At 38.3% G+C, this 18,467-nt stretch overlaps 1 protein-coding gene across 3 annotated transcripts in view; it reads right to left on the reverse strand.

Annotated features, from left to right (window-relative positions):
- PLEKHA8 (pleckstrin homology domain containing A8) overlaps positions 1–18,467 on the reverse strand; it is a 97,203-nt gene that overhangs the window by 12,377 nt on the left and 66,359 nt on the right. The window contains exons 13-14 of one of the 3 annotated variants that reach the window (XM_054237128.2): positions 10,444–10,516; positions 1,193–7,872 (exon numbers count right to left, since the gene is read on the reverse strand). The exons of 1 other annotated variant lie outside the window; for it this stretch is intronic. In XM_054237128.2, the coding sequence (XP_054093103.2) occupies positions 7,833–7,872; positions 10,444–10,516 (113 nt within the window). In that variant the 3' untranslated portion in view covers positions 1,193–7,832. Of the gene's footprint in view, positions 1–1,192; positions 7,873–10,443; positions 10,517–12,381; positions 18,212–18,467 lie in introns of those variants that run through there. One more of the 3 variants, XM_009002204.5, reaches the window with a different exon arrangement.

Raw genomic sequence — 18,467 nt, forward strand, 5'->3', positions numbered from 1 at the left:
AGCCTCAAACTCCTGGGCTCAAGTGACCCTCTTGCCTCGGCCTCCTGAGTAGCTGGGATTACAGGTATGTGCCACCATGCCTGGCTGATTTTTTTATTTTAGTGAAGATGAGGTCTCACTGTGTTGCCCAGGCTGGTCTCAAATTCCTGAGCTAAAGCAATCTTCCGACCTCAGCCTACCCAAGTGCTGGATTTACAGGCAGGAACCATTGTGCCTGGCCCTAAATTTAATTTTTAATAAACTATATTTTAAGGCTATGATTTCTACTACCAATTTGAAGAAACTAACTTGGAACGAATTTGAGTCTCAAGAACCTAACTTGGAACTCAAATTCATTTGGCCAAGACATGGCATAGTGCTAATTAACTGGGAAGGGCCATAGGGTAACTTCTAGGAAATGCACACATACATATAATTTCACTGTATGGCATGAGTTTGAGTTAATTTCTCATTTACTGTGAGCTGAGAACCCCAGTCTCCAAAGAATGCTTTCCATCCTTGACCTTGCCTGCCTCTCGCAATTTCCAGATTGTCTCCTTAGTAATGTTCAAGCTGCCTTCCACAGCCATTACGTCAACTGGGCACAGATGCTGGAGGGCAGACGGAAAGGCGGTGACAAAGTTAGACCTACATTTGCAAGACCAAGTGAAACACACGCCCACTCTCCTGAAGCCAAACTGCTTTTGGAAGGCGGGCAGGGGAATGCCATTCCTTCTTGCATACTTGTCATTCCCAGCCTGGGTTTCAGATCCTTTTTATACATGGCCTATGGAGAGACTTGCTGCTAAATTCCGTTATTTCACAGCCCATCGCTAGCAACTGTGTTGGGGGATGACTTCAGACATTCCAGGCTTTGCTCAGAGAGCAATTTTCAACAAGAAAGCTAGAATGGGGGAGTAGCTAAGATTTAATTGCAGCAAATTGGAGACCGGAAATACGAAGTTATTCAGAGTAGTCAATGAAAATCATTTCTGTGGGAAAGAAACAACATGATCTTGCTTTAAATGTAAGGCATCTATCAGCGGCACAACATTAATTAGGATTCTAGGGCTCTTAGTGTAGCTATTCCCTTTTTTATTTCTAGGTTGCTAGGAGCAGAAGAGTAGATTAGCAGAACAGCCAATCAAATATAGGCAGGAAGATGCCCCCCATTTATCCTTAAGCTTCTAAGACAGAAGTTTTCCTTCAGTTGTTTGTTTTTTAATGAATTTTAATGATGTACAAAAAATACAACACACTATTGGGTGAAAAATGGCACACATAAACAGTTGTTCACACATGATTCCAGTTATGTAGTACACATATATACACAAACACATATATGTGTGTGTATATCTAAACACATATAAGACAAAAAGGAGAAAACATATAAATCATGGCCATTTTTAGGGAGTGGTACAGTGGGTAGTTTGCATTTTCTTCACAACACTTCTATGCATGTCCCCAATTTTTTATAACTCTTACCAAGAGAAAATAATTAACATCATACCTTTTTTAAAGGGTAGAATGAGACTCCTACTTTTCTTAAAAGAAGGTATGGGAAAACAGTCTGAAAACTCTCCTGCCATACTGCCTTAAAATGCTTGACAAAATACAGCAAAAATTATTTTAAACGCATGAATGAACTGGCAAGAGAGAAAGGAAGTCTCCAGGTGTGTCAGTAACAAAGAGGGAAGTGAGTGGTAAGGATGTGGGATGCTGCCACAGCTGGGGTTAGTTAAAAAACTGCAGCAGTTTTTAAAAGGCTACACCTACACTGAAAAGAGCAGATTAGGAAAACCATCAATTCACTGGCACAGAGAGACAAAAAAAATTTATGTGCCTCTGTCTGGATGGGGAAAAATGTCCTTTGAGAAATGAATTCTCAGAGTCTGTTTCTACCTCAAATTTGGAGATTCAAATGTGCAGTGGTCCAGGAACCATGATGATAAATGTCCTCCAAAATTATAAACAGCCAAAAAAGAGGTCCAGGGGTGGTAATCTTTCTATAGCAAATGCAAAACTGCTCTTGAGGTACACATCTACAACCGAGGCCACACGGATTCTTACAGAAAAACAAGCTTCTCTGAAGATAAACTCACAAACACAAATTATGAAATGCAGGAGGACAAAATCCTTCTTAAGAGTCAGCAGGCACAATAAATAGCACTAAAAGATTCCCTAAAACTTCATATCATAGAAGGACAATTGGAAAGGAAATGTAAAATAAACATGTTTAAAATTATTAAAGCCCTAAAAGATGTATTTAAAACACCAAGAAAAGAACAAACCTTATGACAGGCACTGTTGCATGGTAGTTATGAGGAGAGAAACTGACGCTGAAGTATTGGGTTCAACTCTCATCACTATCACCTACCACCTGGGTGACCTTGGGTGAGTCACTTAATATTTCTGTGCCTCAGGTCCCTCGCCTGTAAAGTAGGGATACTAATGGTATCTATATCAATGGGTTGTTGTAAGGATTAAGTGTTTTAATGTATATAAAGTGCTGAGAAGAGTACACACATGCTTTGCATAGAGAACGTTTTAGCTACGATTGTAACAGCAACAAAAAAAGAAAGGTAGGGAAGGTGTGGTGGCTCACTCCTGTAATTCCAGCACTTTGGGAGGCTGAGGCGGGTGGATCACTTTAGGTCGGGATTTCGAGATCAGCCTGGCCAACATGGCAAAACCCTGTCTCTACTAAATATATAACAATTACCCGATCATGGTGGTGTGCACCTGTAATGTCAGCTACTGGGGAGGCTTAGGCAGGAGAACTGCTTGAACCTGGGAGGCAGAGAGCTGAGACTGTGCCACTGCACGCAGGCCTGAGCAACAGTGAAACTCTGTCTCAAAAAAAGAAACAGAAAAAGAAAGGTAGTATTTTTAACAGAAACGAACTAGAATGTCTAGAAAGGAGAACTAGTAATATTAAATTAAAAAGTTAGGGAGCTGAAAAATAAGTTGAAGGGAGAATTAGTAAATGAGAAGTCTCATCTGAGAAAATTATGCTAAGGGTAGCAATATGATAAAGAGATGGAAAATGTTAAAAGGAGGTTATGAGGCACAAGAAATGAGATAGTCCAATATGTATTTAATAGAAATTCCAGAAACAATAATAGGGAGAATAGTGAAGTGGTAGTATCGAAAGAGAAAACAGCAAAGACTCTTCTAGAATTGTAAGAAAAGAATCTGCAAAATAAAAGCATGTACTGAGTCCAAGGATAAGAAATGAAAATAAATCTATACTAGACATAACAAGAAAACTGTAGACCACAAAACAAAGCAAAGATCCTAAATGCAACCAGAGATCAAGGACAGACTACTTATAAAGAATCAAAAATTAAGTTGACAGCACAATACTCAACAGTCAGAGAGACCAGAAGACAGCAGAAAATATCTTCAAAATAAAGAGAAAATAATTGACAGGCTAGAATTTTATAACTTGCTAAACTAGAATTCAAAAGTGAGGCAGAAAAAAAGACATTTTTAGGCAAAGACTGAGTTTGCCATTCATAGACCCTTCCAGAATATATTACCATGGGAATATTTTACTTCCGGAAGGAGAAAATCAAAACCAGAAGAAAGATGCAGAAAGCAAAAACGAATGATCTTCAAAAAAAATAACAAATGTGAGTAAACCTGAGTAAGCACTGAAAACATTAGTAGAAAATACTACTCCTACTGCTAATAGTGATGGATGATGATAATGATGATGATGTTGATGTTTTCACTCTGTTGCCCCAACTGGAGTGCAGTGGTCTACCACAACTCAGTCTTGAACTCCTGGGCTCAAGAGATCCTCCCACCTCAGCCTCCCAAATAGCTGGGACTATAGGTACATGCCACCACACCTGGCTAATTTTTGTACAATTTATAGAGATGGACTTTTTTTTCAGACAGGGTCTGGGTCTGTCACCCAGGCTGGAGTACAGTGAGTGGCACGATCACAGCTCACTGCAACCTCTGCCTCCCAGCCTCAAGCTATCCTCCCAACTCAGCTTCCGAAGTAGCTAGGACTACAGGCATAAGCCACTGTGCCTGGCCACTTCTTTCTTTTTTAATGTGTGCAGTTAAATCCACAAATGACTCAAGTTCTGCTTTAGCTACACCCCTCAGATTTTATTACGCATTATAGTCACACTCCTTTAGTGCTAAGTATGTACTCATTTCATTTGATTTCTTTTTTGACATGCAAATACTTCAGAAGTGTTTTTTTAAAGTTTTTTTTTTTTTAAGAAGCTATCTTTTTGCTAACTAATTTCAAATTGTAGTACATTGTGGTCAGAAAATCTTGACTTTTTTTGAAATATGCTGAGTTGTGAAAATTGTCTTGTTCAAACCTTTCATATTCTATTTTTGTTTACCCCACACTGACTGTGAATTTGTTCATTTTTTTCCATCTCTTTCTGTCAATTATGCTGTTAGTTGTTGCACAGAAACTCAGAACTGCTGAATATTCCTAGTGAATTGTTCATGTTTTCATTTTGCGCTTTCTTTATCCCTAAATACTTTTAAATCTTTTTTGTCTAATATCAACATAATTACACTGTGTTCTGGCCTCTGTTGTGGCTATTAAATCCTATGCTATCAGTTTTTAAAATTAATATTTACCTGGTAATTATTTTGCCATTTCATTATTTTTAGTCTTTCCAGATCATTAGATTTTAAGCTTGCCTATTGTGAACAGCGTATGGTTGACTTTTTATGTCTTATATCTGAGAAACTATTTTTAAATACATGGATTTAAATTAAACACAGTCATTTGTTGCTTAACTACAGGGGTACTTCTAAGAAATATATCATTCCAGCCAAAATTAGCTAGGTGTGGTGGCGTGCACCTGTAGTCCCAGTTACGTGGTAGGCTGAGGTGGGAGGATTGCTTGAGCCTGAGAGGCAGAGGTTGCAGTGAGCAATGACAATGCCACGCTACTGCAGCCTGAATGGCAGAACAAGACCCTGTCTCAAAAAAAAAAAGTACTGAAGGTAATAAAATAAAGGTTCATTTTTACAGTTATAAAACAAACATGAAAACCCAAGAATGTAGAAACTAGGAAATTATAAAAATAAAAACAGAAATGAATGAAATAGAAAACTAAGAAACAATAAATAAAATCCCAAAACTAAAAGTGGTTAAATGGAAAAAATTTAAAATAAGATGACATGGAAAGACAAAACAATCTAGAAAAAAACAGTTGGAAGAGTTACATTTTCTTATTTTAAAACTTGTTACAAAGTTATAGAAATCAAGATAATGTGTCAATAATAAACTGCTACATTAATAGTCAATTGATTTTTGACAAACATTTTCAAATATTTGAAAATACTTGAAAATCATATATCTGAAAAGGGACTTTGCATCCAGAATATATATAAAGAATTTAAAAACTCAAAATAAGGTCAAGGCATGGTGGCTCATGTCTGTAATCCCAGCACTTTGGGAGGCTGAAGTGGGTGGATCACCTGAGGTTAGGAGTACAGGACCAGCCTGGCCAAAAGTGGTGAAACCCTGTCACTACTGAAAATACAAAAATTAGCCGGGCTCGGTGTTGTGCGCCTGTAATCCCAGCTACTGGGAGGCTGAGGCCGGAGAATTGCTTGAGCCCAGGATACAGAGGTTGCAATGAGCCAAGATCACACCACTGCACTCCAGCCTGGGTGACAGAGCCAGATTCTGTCTCAAAAACAAACAAAAAAACCCCACAAAAGCTCAAAATAAGAAAACAATACAATTAAAAGCTCGGCAAAGATTTTGAATAGACATTTATTTAAAGATGATATACAAATTGCTAATAAGCACATGAAATGATGTTCAACATCATTAGTCATAAGAATAACACAAATCAAAATCATGATGAGCTGTCTACTTCACACTCACTAGGATGGCTATATTAAAAACAAAAGTGTTGATGAGGATGTGGAAAAAGTGAATCCCTTATATATTGCTAGTGGACCGTAAAATGGTATAACCACTTTCAAAAACACCTCAGCAGTTACTCACAATGTTGAACACAGTTATCATAGACCAAGCAATTGTGCTCCTAGGTACATACCCAAGAGAAGTGAAAACATATATCCACATGATGATTGCTAAACAGAGATTCTAGCAACATTATTGATAATAATTCCCAAATGGAAACAATCCAAATGCTCATGAATTGGTGAATGGATAACCACAATGCCATATACCTATACAATGGAATACTATCCAACAATATAAAGGAATGAAGTACTGATAAATACTACACTATGGATGAATCTGAAAAACATGCTAAGTGAAAGTAGCCAGACATAAAACACCACACATTGCATGATTCCATTTATATGAAAAGTCCAGAATGGAAAATCTATAGAGATAGAAAGATTAGTTGCCCAGGGCTGGAGGAGGGAGGAATGGGGAGTGACTGCTTAATGACTACAGGGTTTCTTTTAGGGGTAATGAAAATGTTCTAAATTTAGATTATGGTAAGGACTACACAATTTTGTAAATATAATGAAAACCACTGAATTATATCCTCTAAGTGGGTAAATTTTACAATATGTTAATTTTTTTCAATACAATTGAGTTTTAAAAAATTAAACAGGATGACATTAAATGCAATGTGGTATCTTATATTGGATCCTAAAACAGAAAAAATAATATTAGTGAAAAAACTGGTGAAATTTGAATAATTGCTTGAGTCCAGGAGTTTGAGATTAACCTGGGCAACAAGGTGAGACCCATCTCTACATAAAATTTAAAAATTAGTCAAGCATGGTGGTGCACACCTGTGGTCCCTGCTACTTGGGAGGCTCAGGTGAAAGAAACAGATGGGAAAACATTCCATGCTCATGGTTAGGAAGAATCAATATTGTGAAAATGGCCATACTGCCTAAAGTAATTTATAGCTTCAACACTATCCCCATCAAGCTACCTATGACCCTCTTCACAGAACTGGAAAAAACCACCTTAAACTTTACATGGAACCAAAAGAGATCCTGCATAGCCAAGGCAATCCTAAGCAAAAAGAACAAAGCCGGAGGCATCACGTTACCTGACTTCAAACTATACTACAAGGCTACAGTAATCAAACCAGCATGGTACTGGTACCAAAAGAGAGATATAGACCAACAGAACAGAACAGAGGTCTTGGAGGCAATGCCACACATCTACAACCATCTTGACAAACCTGACAAAAACAAGTAATGGGGAAAAGATTCCCTGTTTAATAAATGGTGTTGGGAAAACTGGCTAGCCATGTGCAGAAAGCAGAAACCGGACCCCTTCCTGACACCTAAAATTAATTCCAGATGGATTAAAGACTTAAACATAAGACCTAACACCATAAAAACCCTAGAAGAAAACCTAGGCAAAACCATTCAGGACATAGGCATAGGCAAGGACTTCATGACTAAAACATCAAAAGCATTGGCAACAAAAGCCAAAATATATATATGGGGTCTAATTAAACTCCAGAGCTTCTGTACAGCAAAAGAAACAATCATTAGAGTGAATCAGCAACCAACAGAATGGGAAAAAATTTTTGCAATTTACCCATCTGACAAAGGGCTAATATCCGGAATCTACAAAGAACTAAAACAGATTTACAAGAAAAAAACAAGCCCATTCAAAAGTGGACGAAGGATATTAACAGACACTTTACAAAAGAAGACATAGATGAGGCCAACAAACATATGAAAAAATGCTCATCATCATTGGTCGTTAGAGAAATGCAAATCAAAACGACATTGAGGTACCATCTCACACCAGTTAGAATGGCGATCATTAAAAAATCTGAAGATAACAGATGCTGGAGAGGATGTGGAGAAATAGGAACACTTTTACACTGTTGGTGGGAGTGTAAGTTAGTTCAATCATTGTGGAAGACAGTGTGGCGATTCCTCAAGGACCTAGAAATAGAAATTCCATTTGACCCAGCAATCCCATTACTGGGTATATATCCAAAGGATTATAAATCATTCTTTAATAAAGACATATGCACATGTATGTGTTCATTGCAGCACTGTTTACAATAGCAAAGACCTGGAACCAACCCAAATGCCCATCAATGATAGACTGGACAAGGAAAATGTGGCACATATACACCATGGAATACTATGCAGTCATTAAAAAACGATGAGTTCATGTCCTTTGTAGGGACGTGGATGAATGTGGAAACCATTATTCTCAGCAAACTGACACAATAACAGAAAGTCAACCACCATATGTTGTCACTCAAAGGCGGGTGTTGAACAATGAGAACACATGGACACAGGGAGGGGAGCATTACACACTGGGGTCTGTTGGTGGGCACTAGGGGAGGGACAGTGAGGGGTAAGGAGGTTGAGGAGGGATAACATAGGGAGAAATGCCAGATATAGGTGACAGGGATAGAGGCAGCAAACCACATTGCCATGTATGTACCTCTGCAACAATCCTGCATGATCTCCACATGTACCCTGGAATCTGAAGTACAATAAAAAATATTTTTTAAAAAAACTGCTTGAGCCTGGGAGGCGGAGGTTGCAGTGAGGCATGACTGCACTACTGCACTCCAGCCTGGGTGACAAAGTGAGACTCTGTCCCCTACCCCCCAAAAGAAAAGAAAAAGAAAAATCTGAATGTCTGTAGTGTGGTGTTGCACTAATGTTAATCTCTCTCTCTTTTTTTTTTTTTTTTTTTTGAGACAAGAGTTTTGATCTTGTTGCCTGGGCTGGCGTGAAATGTCACTATCTCGGCTCACTGCACCCTCCACCTCCTGGGAGGTAATTCTCCTGCCTCAGCCTCCCGGGTAGCTGGGACTACAGGCGTCTGCCATCATGCCCGGCTAATTTTTTTTTTTTTTTTTTTTTTGTATTTTTAGTAGAAACAGGGTTTCAGAACCCTGTTCGCCAGGCTGGTCACAAACTCCTGATCTCAGGTGATCTACCCACCTCTGCCTCACAAAGCGCTGGGATTACAGGCATGAGCCACTTCGCTAAACCATGTTAATCTCTTTTAACAAATGCACAGTTATATGAAATGTCAGAATTAGTGAAACTGGTTGAAGGTTATATGGAAATTCTGTGTTATCTTTGCAACTTTTCTATATAACAAAATTATTCCAAAATAAATGTGAAAACAACCATGACAAACCTTTAGTGCATTTAATAGAGAGAGAGAGAAAAAGAGTGAACAATTACAGATGACCAATGGTATATAAACTACCATTTGAGATGTAATCACTGTCCTCTCATTATTTCACAGAGAATTATGGCAGGACCAGGGTGATGAGCCAGACTCACAGTGGGTTTACATTTCATGGGGGATCACTGGCCCCAGGCTCTTCTATCTTCTATCAGTGCAGGCATGAGAATTAACTTTGTGAGAGGCACACAGACTGCTTACATGAGTTATCTGTATTTAAGTGCTTGTTGTTTACTGGAGATGCTGTGAAAGCCCTGCACCTGGGGTGCTGTAGCAAGCTGCAAACCCTCCTGCCAAAGGAAGAGAGCTACTGGTTCTGCGGGAAGCTGAACTTTGGGTGCAGTCTCTCTCTTTAGGAGAAGGTGCCACCAGTCCTAGTGGGCGTCTTGTCCAGACTACACAGAGTAAGTTCTCAGGGTCATTTATGCACATTTCTACTTAAAACCCATAATCAGAAAACTGAAAACATAGTTAAACTACAGTTTCTTAGAAATATATAACTTAACAGAACTACTTAAGAAGAAGTACATTTTTTTGATAGATTTATAACTTGAATTAGGAGTTTTAAAATCTACCCTCCACACGAAAAAAAGAAAAAGAAAAAAATTCAGCCCGGAAGGTTTGCCAGTTAGACCCAGACTTAGAAGAACAGATCATCGTTATCTAAAACAGACTGTTCCAGTGAATATAAAATGAGGGAACACCGCCCACCTCATTTTGCAAAGTGTAACAATTCTGATGGCAAATCAGATAAGGATAGTATGTGAAGGAAAAATTAAAGCCTAATCTGACTTCTAAATACATATGCAAAAATCCTAAATAAAACAGTAGGCAACTGATTCCAGAAATACCTATTAAAAATACACCATTACCAAATTGAATTAATCCTAGGAATGCAAGGATGGTTAAAGTTGGAAAATCTCTTAATGAGATTTATCATGTTAATTGGTTTGAGGAAGAAACTTTATGATCATCTCAATAAATGTAGAATTTTTAAAATAATATTAATCATTGCTTCATAATTAGTATCACTAGTAAACTAGATGGAGGAAGCAAACTAATTTTTTTTTTTAATTGTATGTTGGGCTCTGGTGTATATGTGCACATCCGGCATCCTGCAGGATTGTTGCATAGGTACATACATGCCATGGTGGTTTGCTGTCTCCATCCCCCCCCACCCCACCCCCATCACCTACATCAGGCATTTCTCCTGGTGTTATCTCTCCCCATCCTCCCCACCCCACCCCTCCACACCCCCCATCCTTCCCCTCCCCTCCCCTCCACCCGCCTCTCACCTAGCCCAGTGAGTGTTGTTCTCTTCCCTGGGAAGCAACTTCTTTAGTCTGGTAACAGCAGCTACCAAATAACCTATAGCAAAAATTATGTATCATTATGAAATGTTGAAAGCATTCCATTTCAGATTAGGAACACAATAAGAGTATCTTCTATGGCCACTTCTGTTCAGCATTGTATAAAACTTTTTGCTTGTATAACAAGACAAGAACAAGAAATAAAAGTTTTAAAGATTAGAAAGGAAAAAAGAAATACAAATAAACTTATAAACTACTAGAAATAAGAGTTTGTCAAGGTTGTTGCATGCAAAACAAGTATATTAACAAATTCAATAGCAACAAAAATTAGGAAATGTAAACTTCTAAGAGATACATTCTTCAATGACAGCAATAAAATACAGGTACCTAGGAATAAGTTTACAACTTTATTGTAAAACTTTATTTTTACATAATAAAGTAGTAAGTGGAAATAATACTGTAAAACAAAGTTTTACAATAAAACTGTAAACGTATTCCTAGGTACCTTGTATTTTATAATAAAATTGTATAACTTTATTGAAGAGCTTAGGAGTAGGCAGAAAGATAAACTATATTCATTGATAGGAAGATGCAATTTTGTGACAGCAATTTCTCCCAAAGTCAGTCTATAAATTCAGTATAATTTCAATAAATATTCTATTAAGGTATTTCTAATAATGGAAAAGATGATCCTTAAATTCATACAGAAGATTAAAGGAACAAGAATAGCAAACATAATTTTAAAGAAAAACACTATATAGTTAAAACCCAGTATCTGTGGGGGATTAGTTCTAGGACTCTGGTGGATATCAACAGCTGAAGATGCTCAGAAGTGCCTTATATAAAATGGACAAGTATTTGCATGTAACCTACTCACATATTCCTGCACATTTAAAATCATTTATAAATTACTTATAATGCCTAATACAATACCTACACATCACTTCATTTGCATGGATTTAATGTAATACTTGACTCAGAAAAAATCCAAGTTTTGCTTAAACCCCAGAGGCAGAGGTTGCAGTGAGCCAAGATTGTGCCACTGCACTCCAGCCTGGGCAACAGAATGAGACTCTGCCTCAAAAAAAAAAAAAAAAGTTGGGGCCCTTATCGCTCAACACCCATCCTCATTACCCAGGTGACCAATGTTATGATTTCTTACCCCATAAGTAGTTTTTGCCTGTTTTGGAATTTCATATAAATGGAATAAGACACTATGCACGATTTTGTTTATCTGGCTTCTTTTTCTCACCATGTTTCTGGGGTTCATCTATGCTGCTGCGTATTGTATATCAGTAGTTTGCTCCTTGTGATTGCTGAGTGGTATTCCATTGATTACATACACCAAAATTTGTTTATCTGTTCACTTAGCAAAGTGAAGTGACAAACCACAGTATGCCTGTCAACAGATAGGCAGAATGTATCTTCTAGGAGAAGATGGGTCATTTGGGGCTATTGTGGAAAAAGTCCCTATCTTGCAAAATTACCTAGCAGCGTTATTGCTAGGTTATAGAGTTTAACTTTAAAAGAAATTACCAGATCAATTTTCAAAGTGGTTATATCATTTAAGACTCCAACTAGCAACTTATGGGAATTCCAGTTGCCAACATTTGTTGTTTTTGTTCTTTCAATGTTCACCAAACTAGTGGATGTACAGTGGTATCTTAGTTTAGTTTTAATTTGCATTTCTTTGGTGACTAATGATATTGAGCCCTTTTTCAAATTTTATTGGCATTTGTATGTAGTCTTTTATAAAACAGATGTTCCAGTCATTGTGCATTTTTTAATAATTTTTTTGGTCTTTTTATTATTTAGTTGTAGGAGTCCTTTATATATTCTGAATACAAAGCTTTTCTCAGCCATATGTGCAGGTATTGTGAATACTCTCTCTCATCTATGGATTATATTTTTTGTGAGTGAAAGTTTTTAGTTTTGATTAAGTCCCATTTGTCATTTTTTTCTTTATAGTTAGTGCTTTTTGTATCCTAAAAAATACTGCCCTATGTTTCCTTCTAGGAGCTTTACCCAGAATTTTCACTTTTACATTCAGTTATATGATTTATCTCAAACTATTTCATGTGTGTGATGTGAGAGGGGTTGAGGTTTACCTTTTCCATAGAGATAAGCTGTTGTTCTAGCACCATTTGTTGAAATAATCTTCTTTTCACCATTAAGTTGCTTTGGCATCTTGATAAAAAAATCAGCTGACTATATAAGTGGGGCCTGATTTCTGAACTCTTTCTTGTTACATGGACCTTTACACCAATACATACCAACTTCATTACTACAGCTTTATAGAAAGTCTTGTGATTCACTAATGTATGTCTCCCAACTTTGCTAATTTTCAAGATTATTCTGGTTATTCTAGGTCCTTTGCATTTCCACATAAATTTTAGTATTAGCTCAACCATTTTCTACGAAAATATTGCTGATATTTTTTAGAACAACTTTATTGAGATATAATTCACATACCACACAACTCATACATTTAAAGTGTACAATTCAAGTATACAATTCAAGCAATAACTTTTGGCATATTACATTGTTTATTTTTTTAATTATGGTAAAAACATAAGTAACAAAATATTCACAATGTTGTACACCATTTGTTGTGTACAATATCTGGAACATTTTCATTCTGGAACATTTCTATCACTCAAAACAGAAATTCTGTAAATATTACACAGTAATTCCCCATTCTTGCCCCCTCCAGCACCTGGCAATCTCTCTCTCTCTCTTTTTTTCTATTTTTTTAAAGCCAAACTCTTGCTTTATCACCCAGGCTTAAGTGCAGAGGCCCAATCAAAGCTCACTGTAGCCTCCAACTCCTGGGCTCAAGCAATCCTCCTGCATCAGCCTCCTGAGTAGCTAGGGCTACAGGCATGAGCCATCACGTCCAGCTAACTCAAAAATTTTTTGTAGGGAAGTGCTTTTGTTTTGCATTTGCCCTGTGTTTGCGTAAACTGGTCTGGAACTCCAGGCCTTTGCCTTAAGCAATCCTCGCACCTATGTCTCCCAAAGGGCTGGGTTTAAAAGTGTGAGCCACCACATCTGGCTGCCCCCTAGTAGTCTCTAATTTACTTCCTATCTCTAGGAATTTCCCCATTCTAGATAGTTCATATAAGTGGAGTCATACAGTATTTGTCCTTTTGTGTCTGGCTTCTTTCAATTGACATAGTATTTCCAAGATTCATCCATATTAGCATGTTTCAAAACCTGATGCCTTTTCTATGGCCAAATAATATCCCATTGTTTGTATATACCACATTTTGTTTACTCATTTATCTGCTAATAGGCACTTGGATTGTTTCCACTTTCTGGCTACTGTGAACAATGCTGCAGTGACTACTGGCATACAAGTATCTCCTCAAGTCTCTGCTTTTAATTTCCTCAAGTCTATACCTAGGAGTGAAATTGCAGGATCATAGCGTAATTCTATGTTTACCTTTTTGAGGAACTTTAAACTGCTTCCATAGCAGCTGCACCATTTTACATTCCTACCAGCAACGTACAAGACAATTTCTCCACATCCTCACCAATATTCATTTTCTATGTTTTAAAAATTATTATTATAGCCATCCTAGTAGGTGCAAAGTGGTATCTCCTTGTTGTTTTAATTTGTATTTCGCTACTATGTTGAGTATCTTTTCATGTGCTTATTGGACATTTGTATGTCTTTACTTGTCTATTCAAGTCCTTTGTTTTTAAATTGGGCTGTCTTTCTGTTGTTGAGTTATAAGAATTCTTTGTAGATTCTAGATACCAGACCCTTATCAAATATATGATTTGCAAATCTCTCATTCTGTAGGTTATCTTTTCATTTTTTTGTCAATGTCCTTTGATGCACAAAAGTTTTCTAATTTGATAAAGTCCAATTTATTTATTTATTTTCTTTTGTTGTTCATGCTTTTAGTGTCATATCTACCTGCTGGCATTTAGATTGGGATTGCACTGAACCTTGAGATCAATTTGAGAACTGACATCTTATCAATATCAGATCTTTGAACCCATGAATGTAGTATAGCTCTTTTCTTTAGGTCTTCTCTAAATTGTCACAGAATGTTTTTATAGTTTTTGGTGTAAACATTTTATATATATTTTATTTTCCTGATGACAACTTTTGCTATTGTCTGAATCTCTGTGTTCTCCCAAAACTCATATGTTGAAATCTTAATCCGTAAGGTAATGGTATTAGGAGGTGGGGACTTTGGGAGGTGATTAGGTCATGAAGGCAGGAATCTCATTAATGGGATTGCTGTGCTTATAAAAGAGGCCACTGAGAGCTTTGTTGTCTCCTTCCTCCATGTGAGGACTCAGTGAGAAGGTGACTGTCTGCAACCTGGAAGAGAGCCCTAACCAGAACCCAACCGGAATCTCAGTCTTCCCAGCCAGTAGAACTGTGAGAAATAAATTCCCATTGTTGATAAGCTACTCAGTCTATGGCATTTTGTTACAGCAGCCCCAACAGACTAAAACAGATTTTTATTCTGTCTTAAATGGCATTGTCTTTCAAATTTCATTTTCTAATTGTTTTTGTTAGTATGTAGAAATGCAACCTTCCTCCTGTCCTCAGGTCCTCCCTCCCTGTCTCCCTCCTTCCCTGTCCGTCTCCCTTCCTTGCCAACATCTTAGTTTTGGACTTCCAGCCTCCAGAACTATGAGAGAATATATTTCTGTTGTTGTAAGCCACCTGGTTTGTGGTGATTTGCTATTCCTTAGGAAATGAATACCTAGCTTTGTTACACAAGCTCTTCATGAATTTCTGGTGATGTTATCTAGTTGTTCTATTTCATATGGGAATTCACAGAGAGTGAAGAATTGTCCTGCTGCCACTGTCCACTTCCCAGAATCCTTCTTCAGATCAATGATTATAAATTTGTTTTATGGTCCAGCATATGGTTTAACTTGGTGTATATTCCACATGTACTTGAAAAGAATGTGTATTCTCCCTGAATTTAGTGCTCTACAAATGTCGATGAGGCTGAGCTGGTTGACAGCATTACTTAGGTCTTTGGTCACTTGCAGCCAAAAGAGTGTCAAGGAACACAACATTCGTTATATATGAACTTCACTGCCACCCCCTCAAGGGAGCCTTTGTGCCTCGCCTTCACCTAAAAGGACATCTCCCGCTGTGAGTTCCTAACGCATTTGTTTATACTTCTTAGAGAACCTGTATTACATTCTGTTTTATAGCACAGTTTTTCAAGAATATGTCTTATGTCCATTACTACACTGCAAATTCCTGGAGAACAGGGAGTGTTTCTGACGCATTTCTGGGTCTGCAAGGCACCTAATTGGTGACTTGCATATTGCAGGTATTCATTTGTTTGTGGTGTTTTATTTCTTGCTTGGTGTGGGACACTTCTACTAAAAGAACTGCCTTACAATGCAGGAAATTGATGAGGGACTATATTAGAGAATTCTGTTTGGATATGTGATTAAAGATCTTATTTTCTGAAATTTGAGATATTTTAAGTACTTTTTAAAAATCAAAACTTGTAAGAAATTGTAAAAAAGAAAGAAAAAGAAAAGCCTGGGCATGGTAGCTTACCCCTATAATCCCAGCACTTTGGGCCGACGCAGGTGGATCACCTGATGTCAGGAGTTTGAGACCAGCCTGGCCAACATGGTGAAACCTGGATCTACCAAAAACACAAAAAATTAGCTTGGTGTGGGGGCAGGTGCCTGTAATCCCAGCTACTCAGGAGGCCGAGGCAGGAGAATTGCTTTAACCTGGGAGGCAGAGGTTGCAGTGAACCAAGATTGTGCCACAGCACTCCAGGCTAGACAACAAGGGTGAGACTCAGCCTCAAAAAAAAAAAAAAAAAGAAAAGAAGTAGAAATTTGTTCTCTTACCAAACCCTTATATTTAGCAGATGAAACCAAATAACTAAAAGGAACTTAAAAGAAAAAGACATTAAGTATGAGTGATGACATTTATGAACAGTCTAAAGATGTCCCTTCTGATAATGTAATTTCCTTTGTGTCTAGGTACAGTTAGAGTGAGCTGAAAAGGAATTAACTATCTGTCAGAAACAGGTACATATGTCCCCTAAGCATTCCATCATCAGGACTTAACTAGTACTAGCCATGTGCCAGGCACAGTGCTCTATGCTAGCAATGTGTCATCTCAGATAATCCTCATAACAACACCATCTCAGTCTTACTGACAAGGAAACAAAGGATCAAGGGGTTAAAGGATTTTTCCAAGGTGACCCAGATTGTAAACTGCAACGGCAGGACCAGAGTCCAATCTGACCATTCCAAGTTCAACATGGTTTCCATGCTCACATCCCGGAAGATGGGAAGGAAGCAGGAGCTGCTTGGAGCTGAGTACCCATGCATGCAACAGGCAGCTGAGCTTAGGAGACTCGGAAGTGGGTCATGATGAAAACACCAAGCTTTTGCCTGTCCAGGAGAGTAAGGCAACATGCCAGGTGACTGACATCCCCTGCCTCATTTAATCCTTGCAAGAATCTTATGAGCAGGGTTGTGCAATCTCATTATCTCAGTTTACAGAGGAGAAAGTGAACCCAGAGACGTTAACTAACATGCTCAAAGCCCCACGGTGAGGGTGTGGGAGTGTTGGGATTTGACCCATGGTCTGATTCCAGCCTCTGGTCTGTCTTACATCATAGGACATAGCACACAGTGGTAAGGCTGTGGGCTTAGGGGCAGCCTGCCTGGGCTCACTGTCCTACCTCCCACATGCTTTCTCACCCACCTTGAGCAACACAAGCAACGTTTCCAAGTCTTCTTCTCACATATAAATGGGGCTAATAATAGTGTCCACTTCACAGTTACTCACAGGGTTAAATGAGAATCTATATAAAGTTTTTCACACAGTGCTTTGCAGTATGTTAAGTATTCATAATTATTACTGTTATTTAGGAAAGAAGTAAAACCTAACAGGCCAGTGTCCTGGTGCTGCAGCAGACCAAATAGTTATAACTGAAATTAGACCCTAGTGAGCCCCCGTTTAGCCATATTTCTCAGTTTTCTTCTGTTAATCCCACTATAAAATAACTTGTCCATATATTATGCAGAGGAGGAAAACATTGAGAGAAAATTTGGTAACCTGACGAAAGGCAAATGTCTTGGACTTATTTGAAAACTTATCAGGCTTCTTTTGGTTACAAGTGGTAGAATCCTAATTCCAATGAGCTTTAAATAAAGTGGGACTTACTAACTTACATAACCAAAAAAAGCAAGCATGGAGGTGGCCCCAGGCATGATTTGATTCAGGGCTTAACATCATATCTCTGTCCTCTCTTTCTCTCAATCTCGCTTTAACCCTAGGGGAAAAGGATCCTCTCTCCCAGTCTCTAAATATACAGTCCCAGGGAAGTCCCATGATGGGCCTATTCCGGATCTTATGCCCACACTGTGACCAGAGGCCTGGGGACTGTGACTGGCAGCCCAACCAGAGCTCAGAATAGGGAAGGTAGTTCATTCAAAGGAGTAAGAGTGTGTTCCAGAATAAGGGGATAGGAGATTAAGGCAGAAAAATAAATGTCCTCTGGAGTATGGAGAGTGGGGTCCTGTGGAGAGTGTCAGGTGCACCCTAATGCTCAGTTAGCCATTCTTCTGGAATCCTCCAACTGGATACAGCTGTGAAGCACTGCAGCTGGCTCTGGGGCTCAGGCAAGGAAGAGGTAGCACCACATTCACATCCAGATATGATTAGATGAGCATATCCTTCTTGAAAGTGACACAGTGCAAAGCGGGGACACTAGAGGCAGCAGTGAATCTTCTGTGAGAGTGGGGACAAGTGGACCAAATAAAAAAAGGGTTACTCTGCCAGGAAAATTCCAGGTATGATGGAGACATACTTTCCTTTCAAACAGTAACAACGACAATTATTTCCACCACCATTTTTGTAGCTCTTGCCCTGCACTACACCCTGCACAATTCCCATCTTGATCCTTGTAACAATCTTTGGCAATAGCTACTAGGGCTCCCACTATGAATGAAGGAGTCTGCCAGCTCCATAATCCTGTGATCATCTT

This window comes from Callithrix jacchus, chromosome 11 (genome assembly GCF_049354715.1).
Source record: "Callithrix jacchus isolate 240 chromosome 11, calJac240_pri, whole genome shotgun sequence".
In the NCBI taxonomy this organism is placed as follows: domain Eukaryota; kingdom Metazoa; phylum Chordata; class Mammalia; order Primates; family Cebidae; genus Callithrix; species Callithrix jacchus.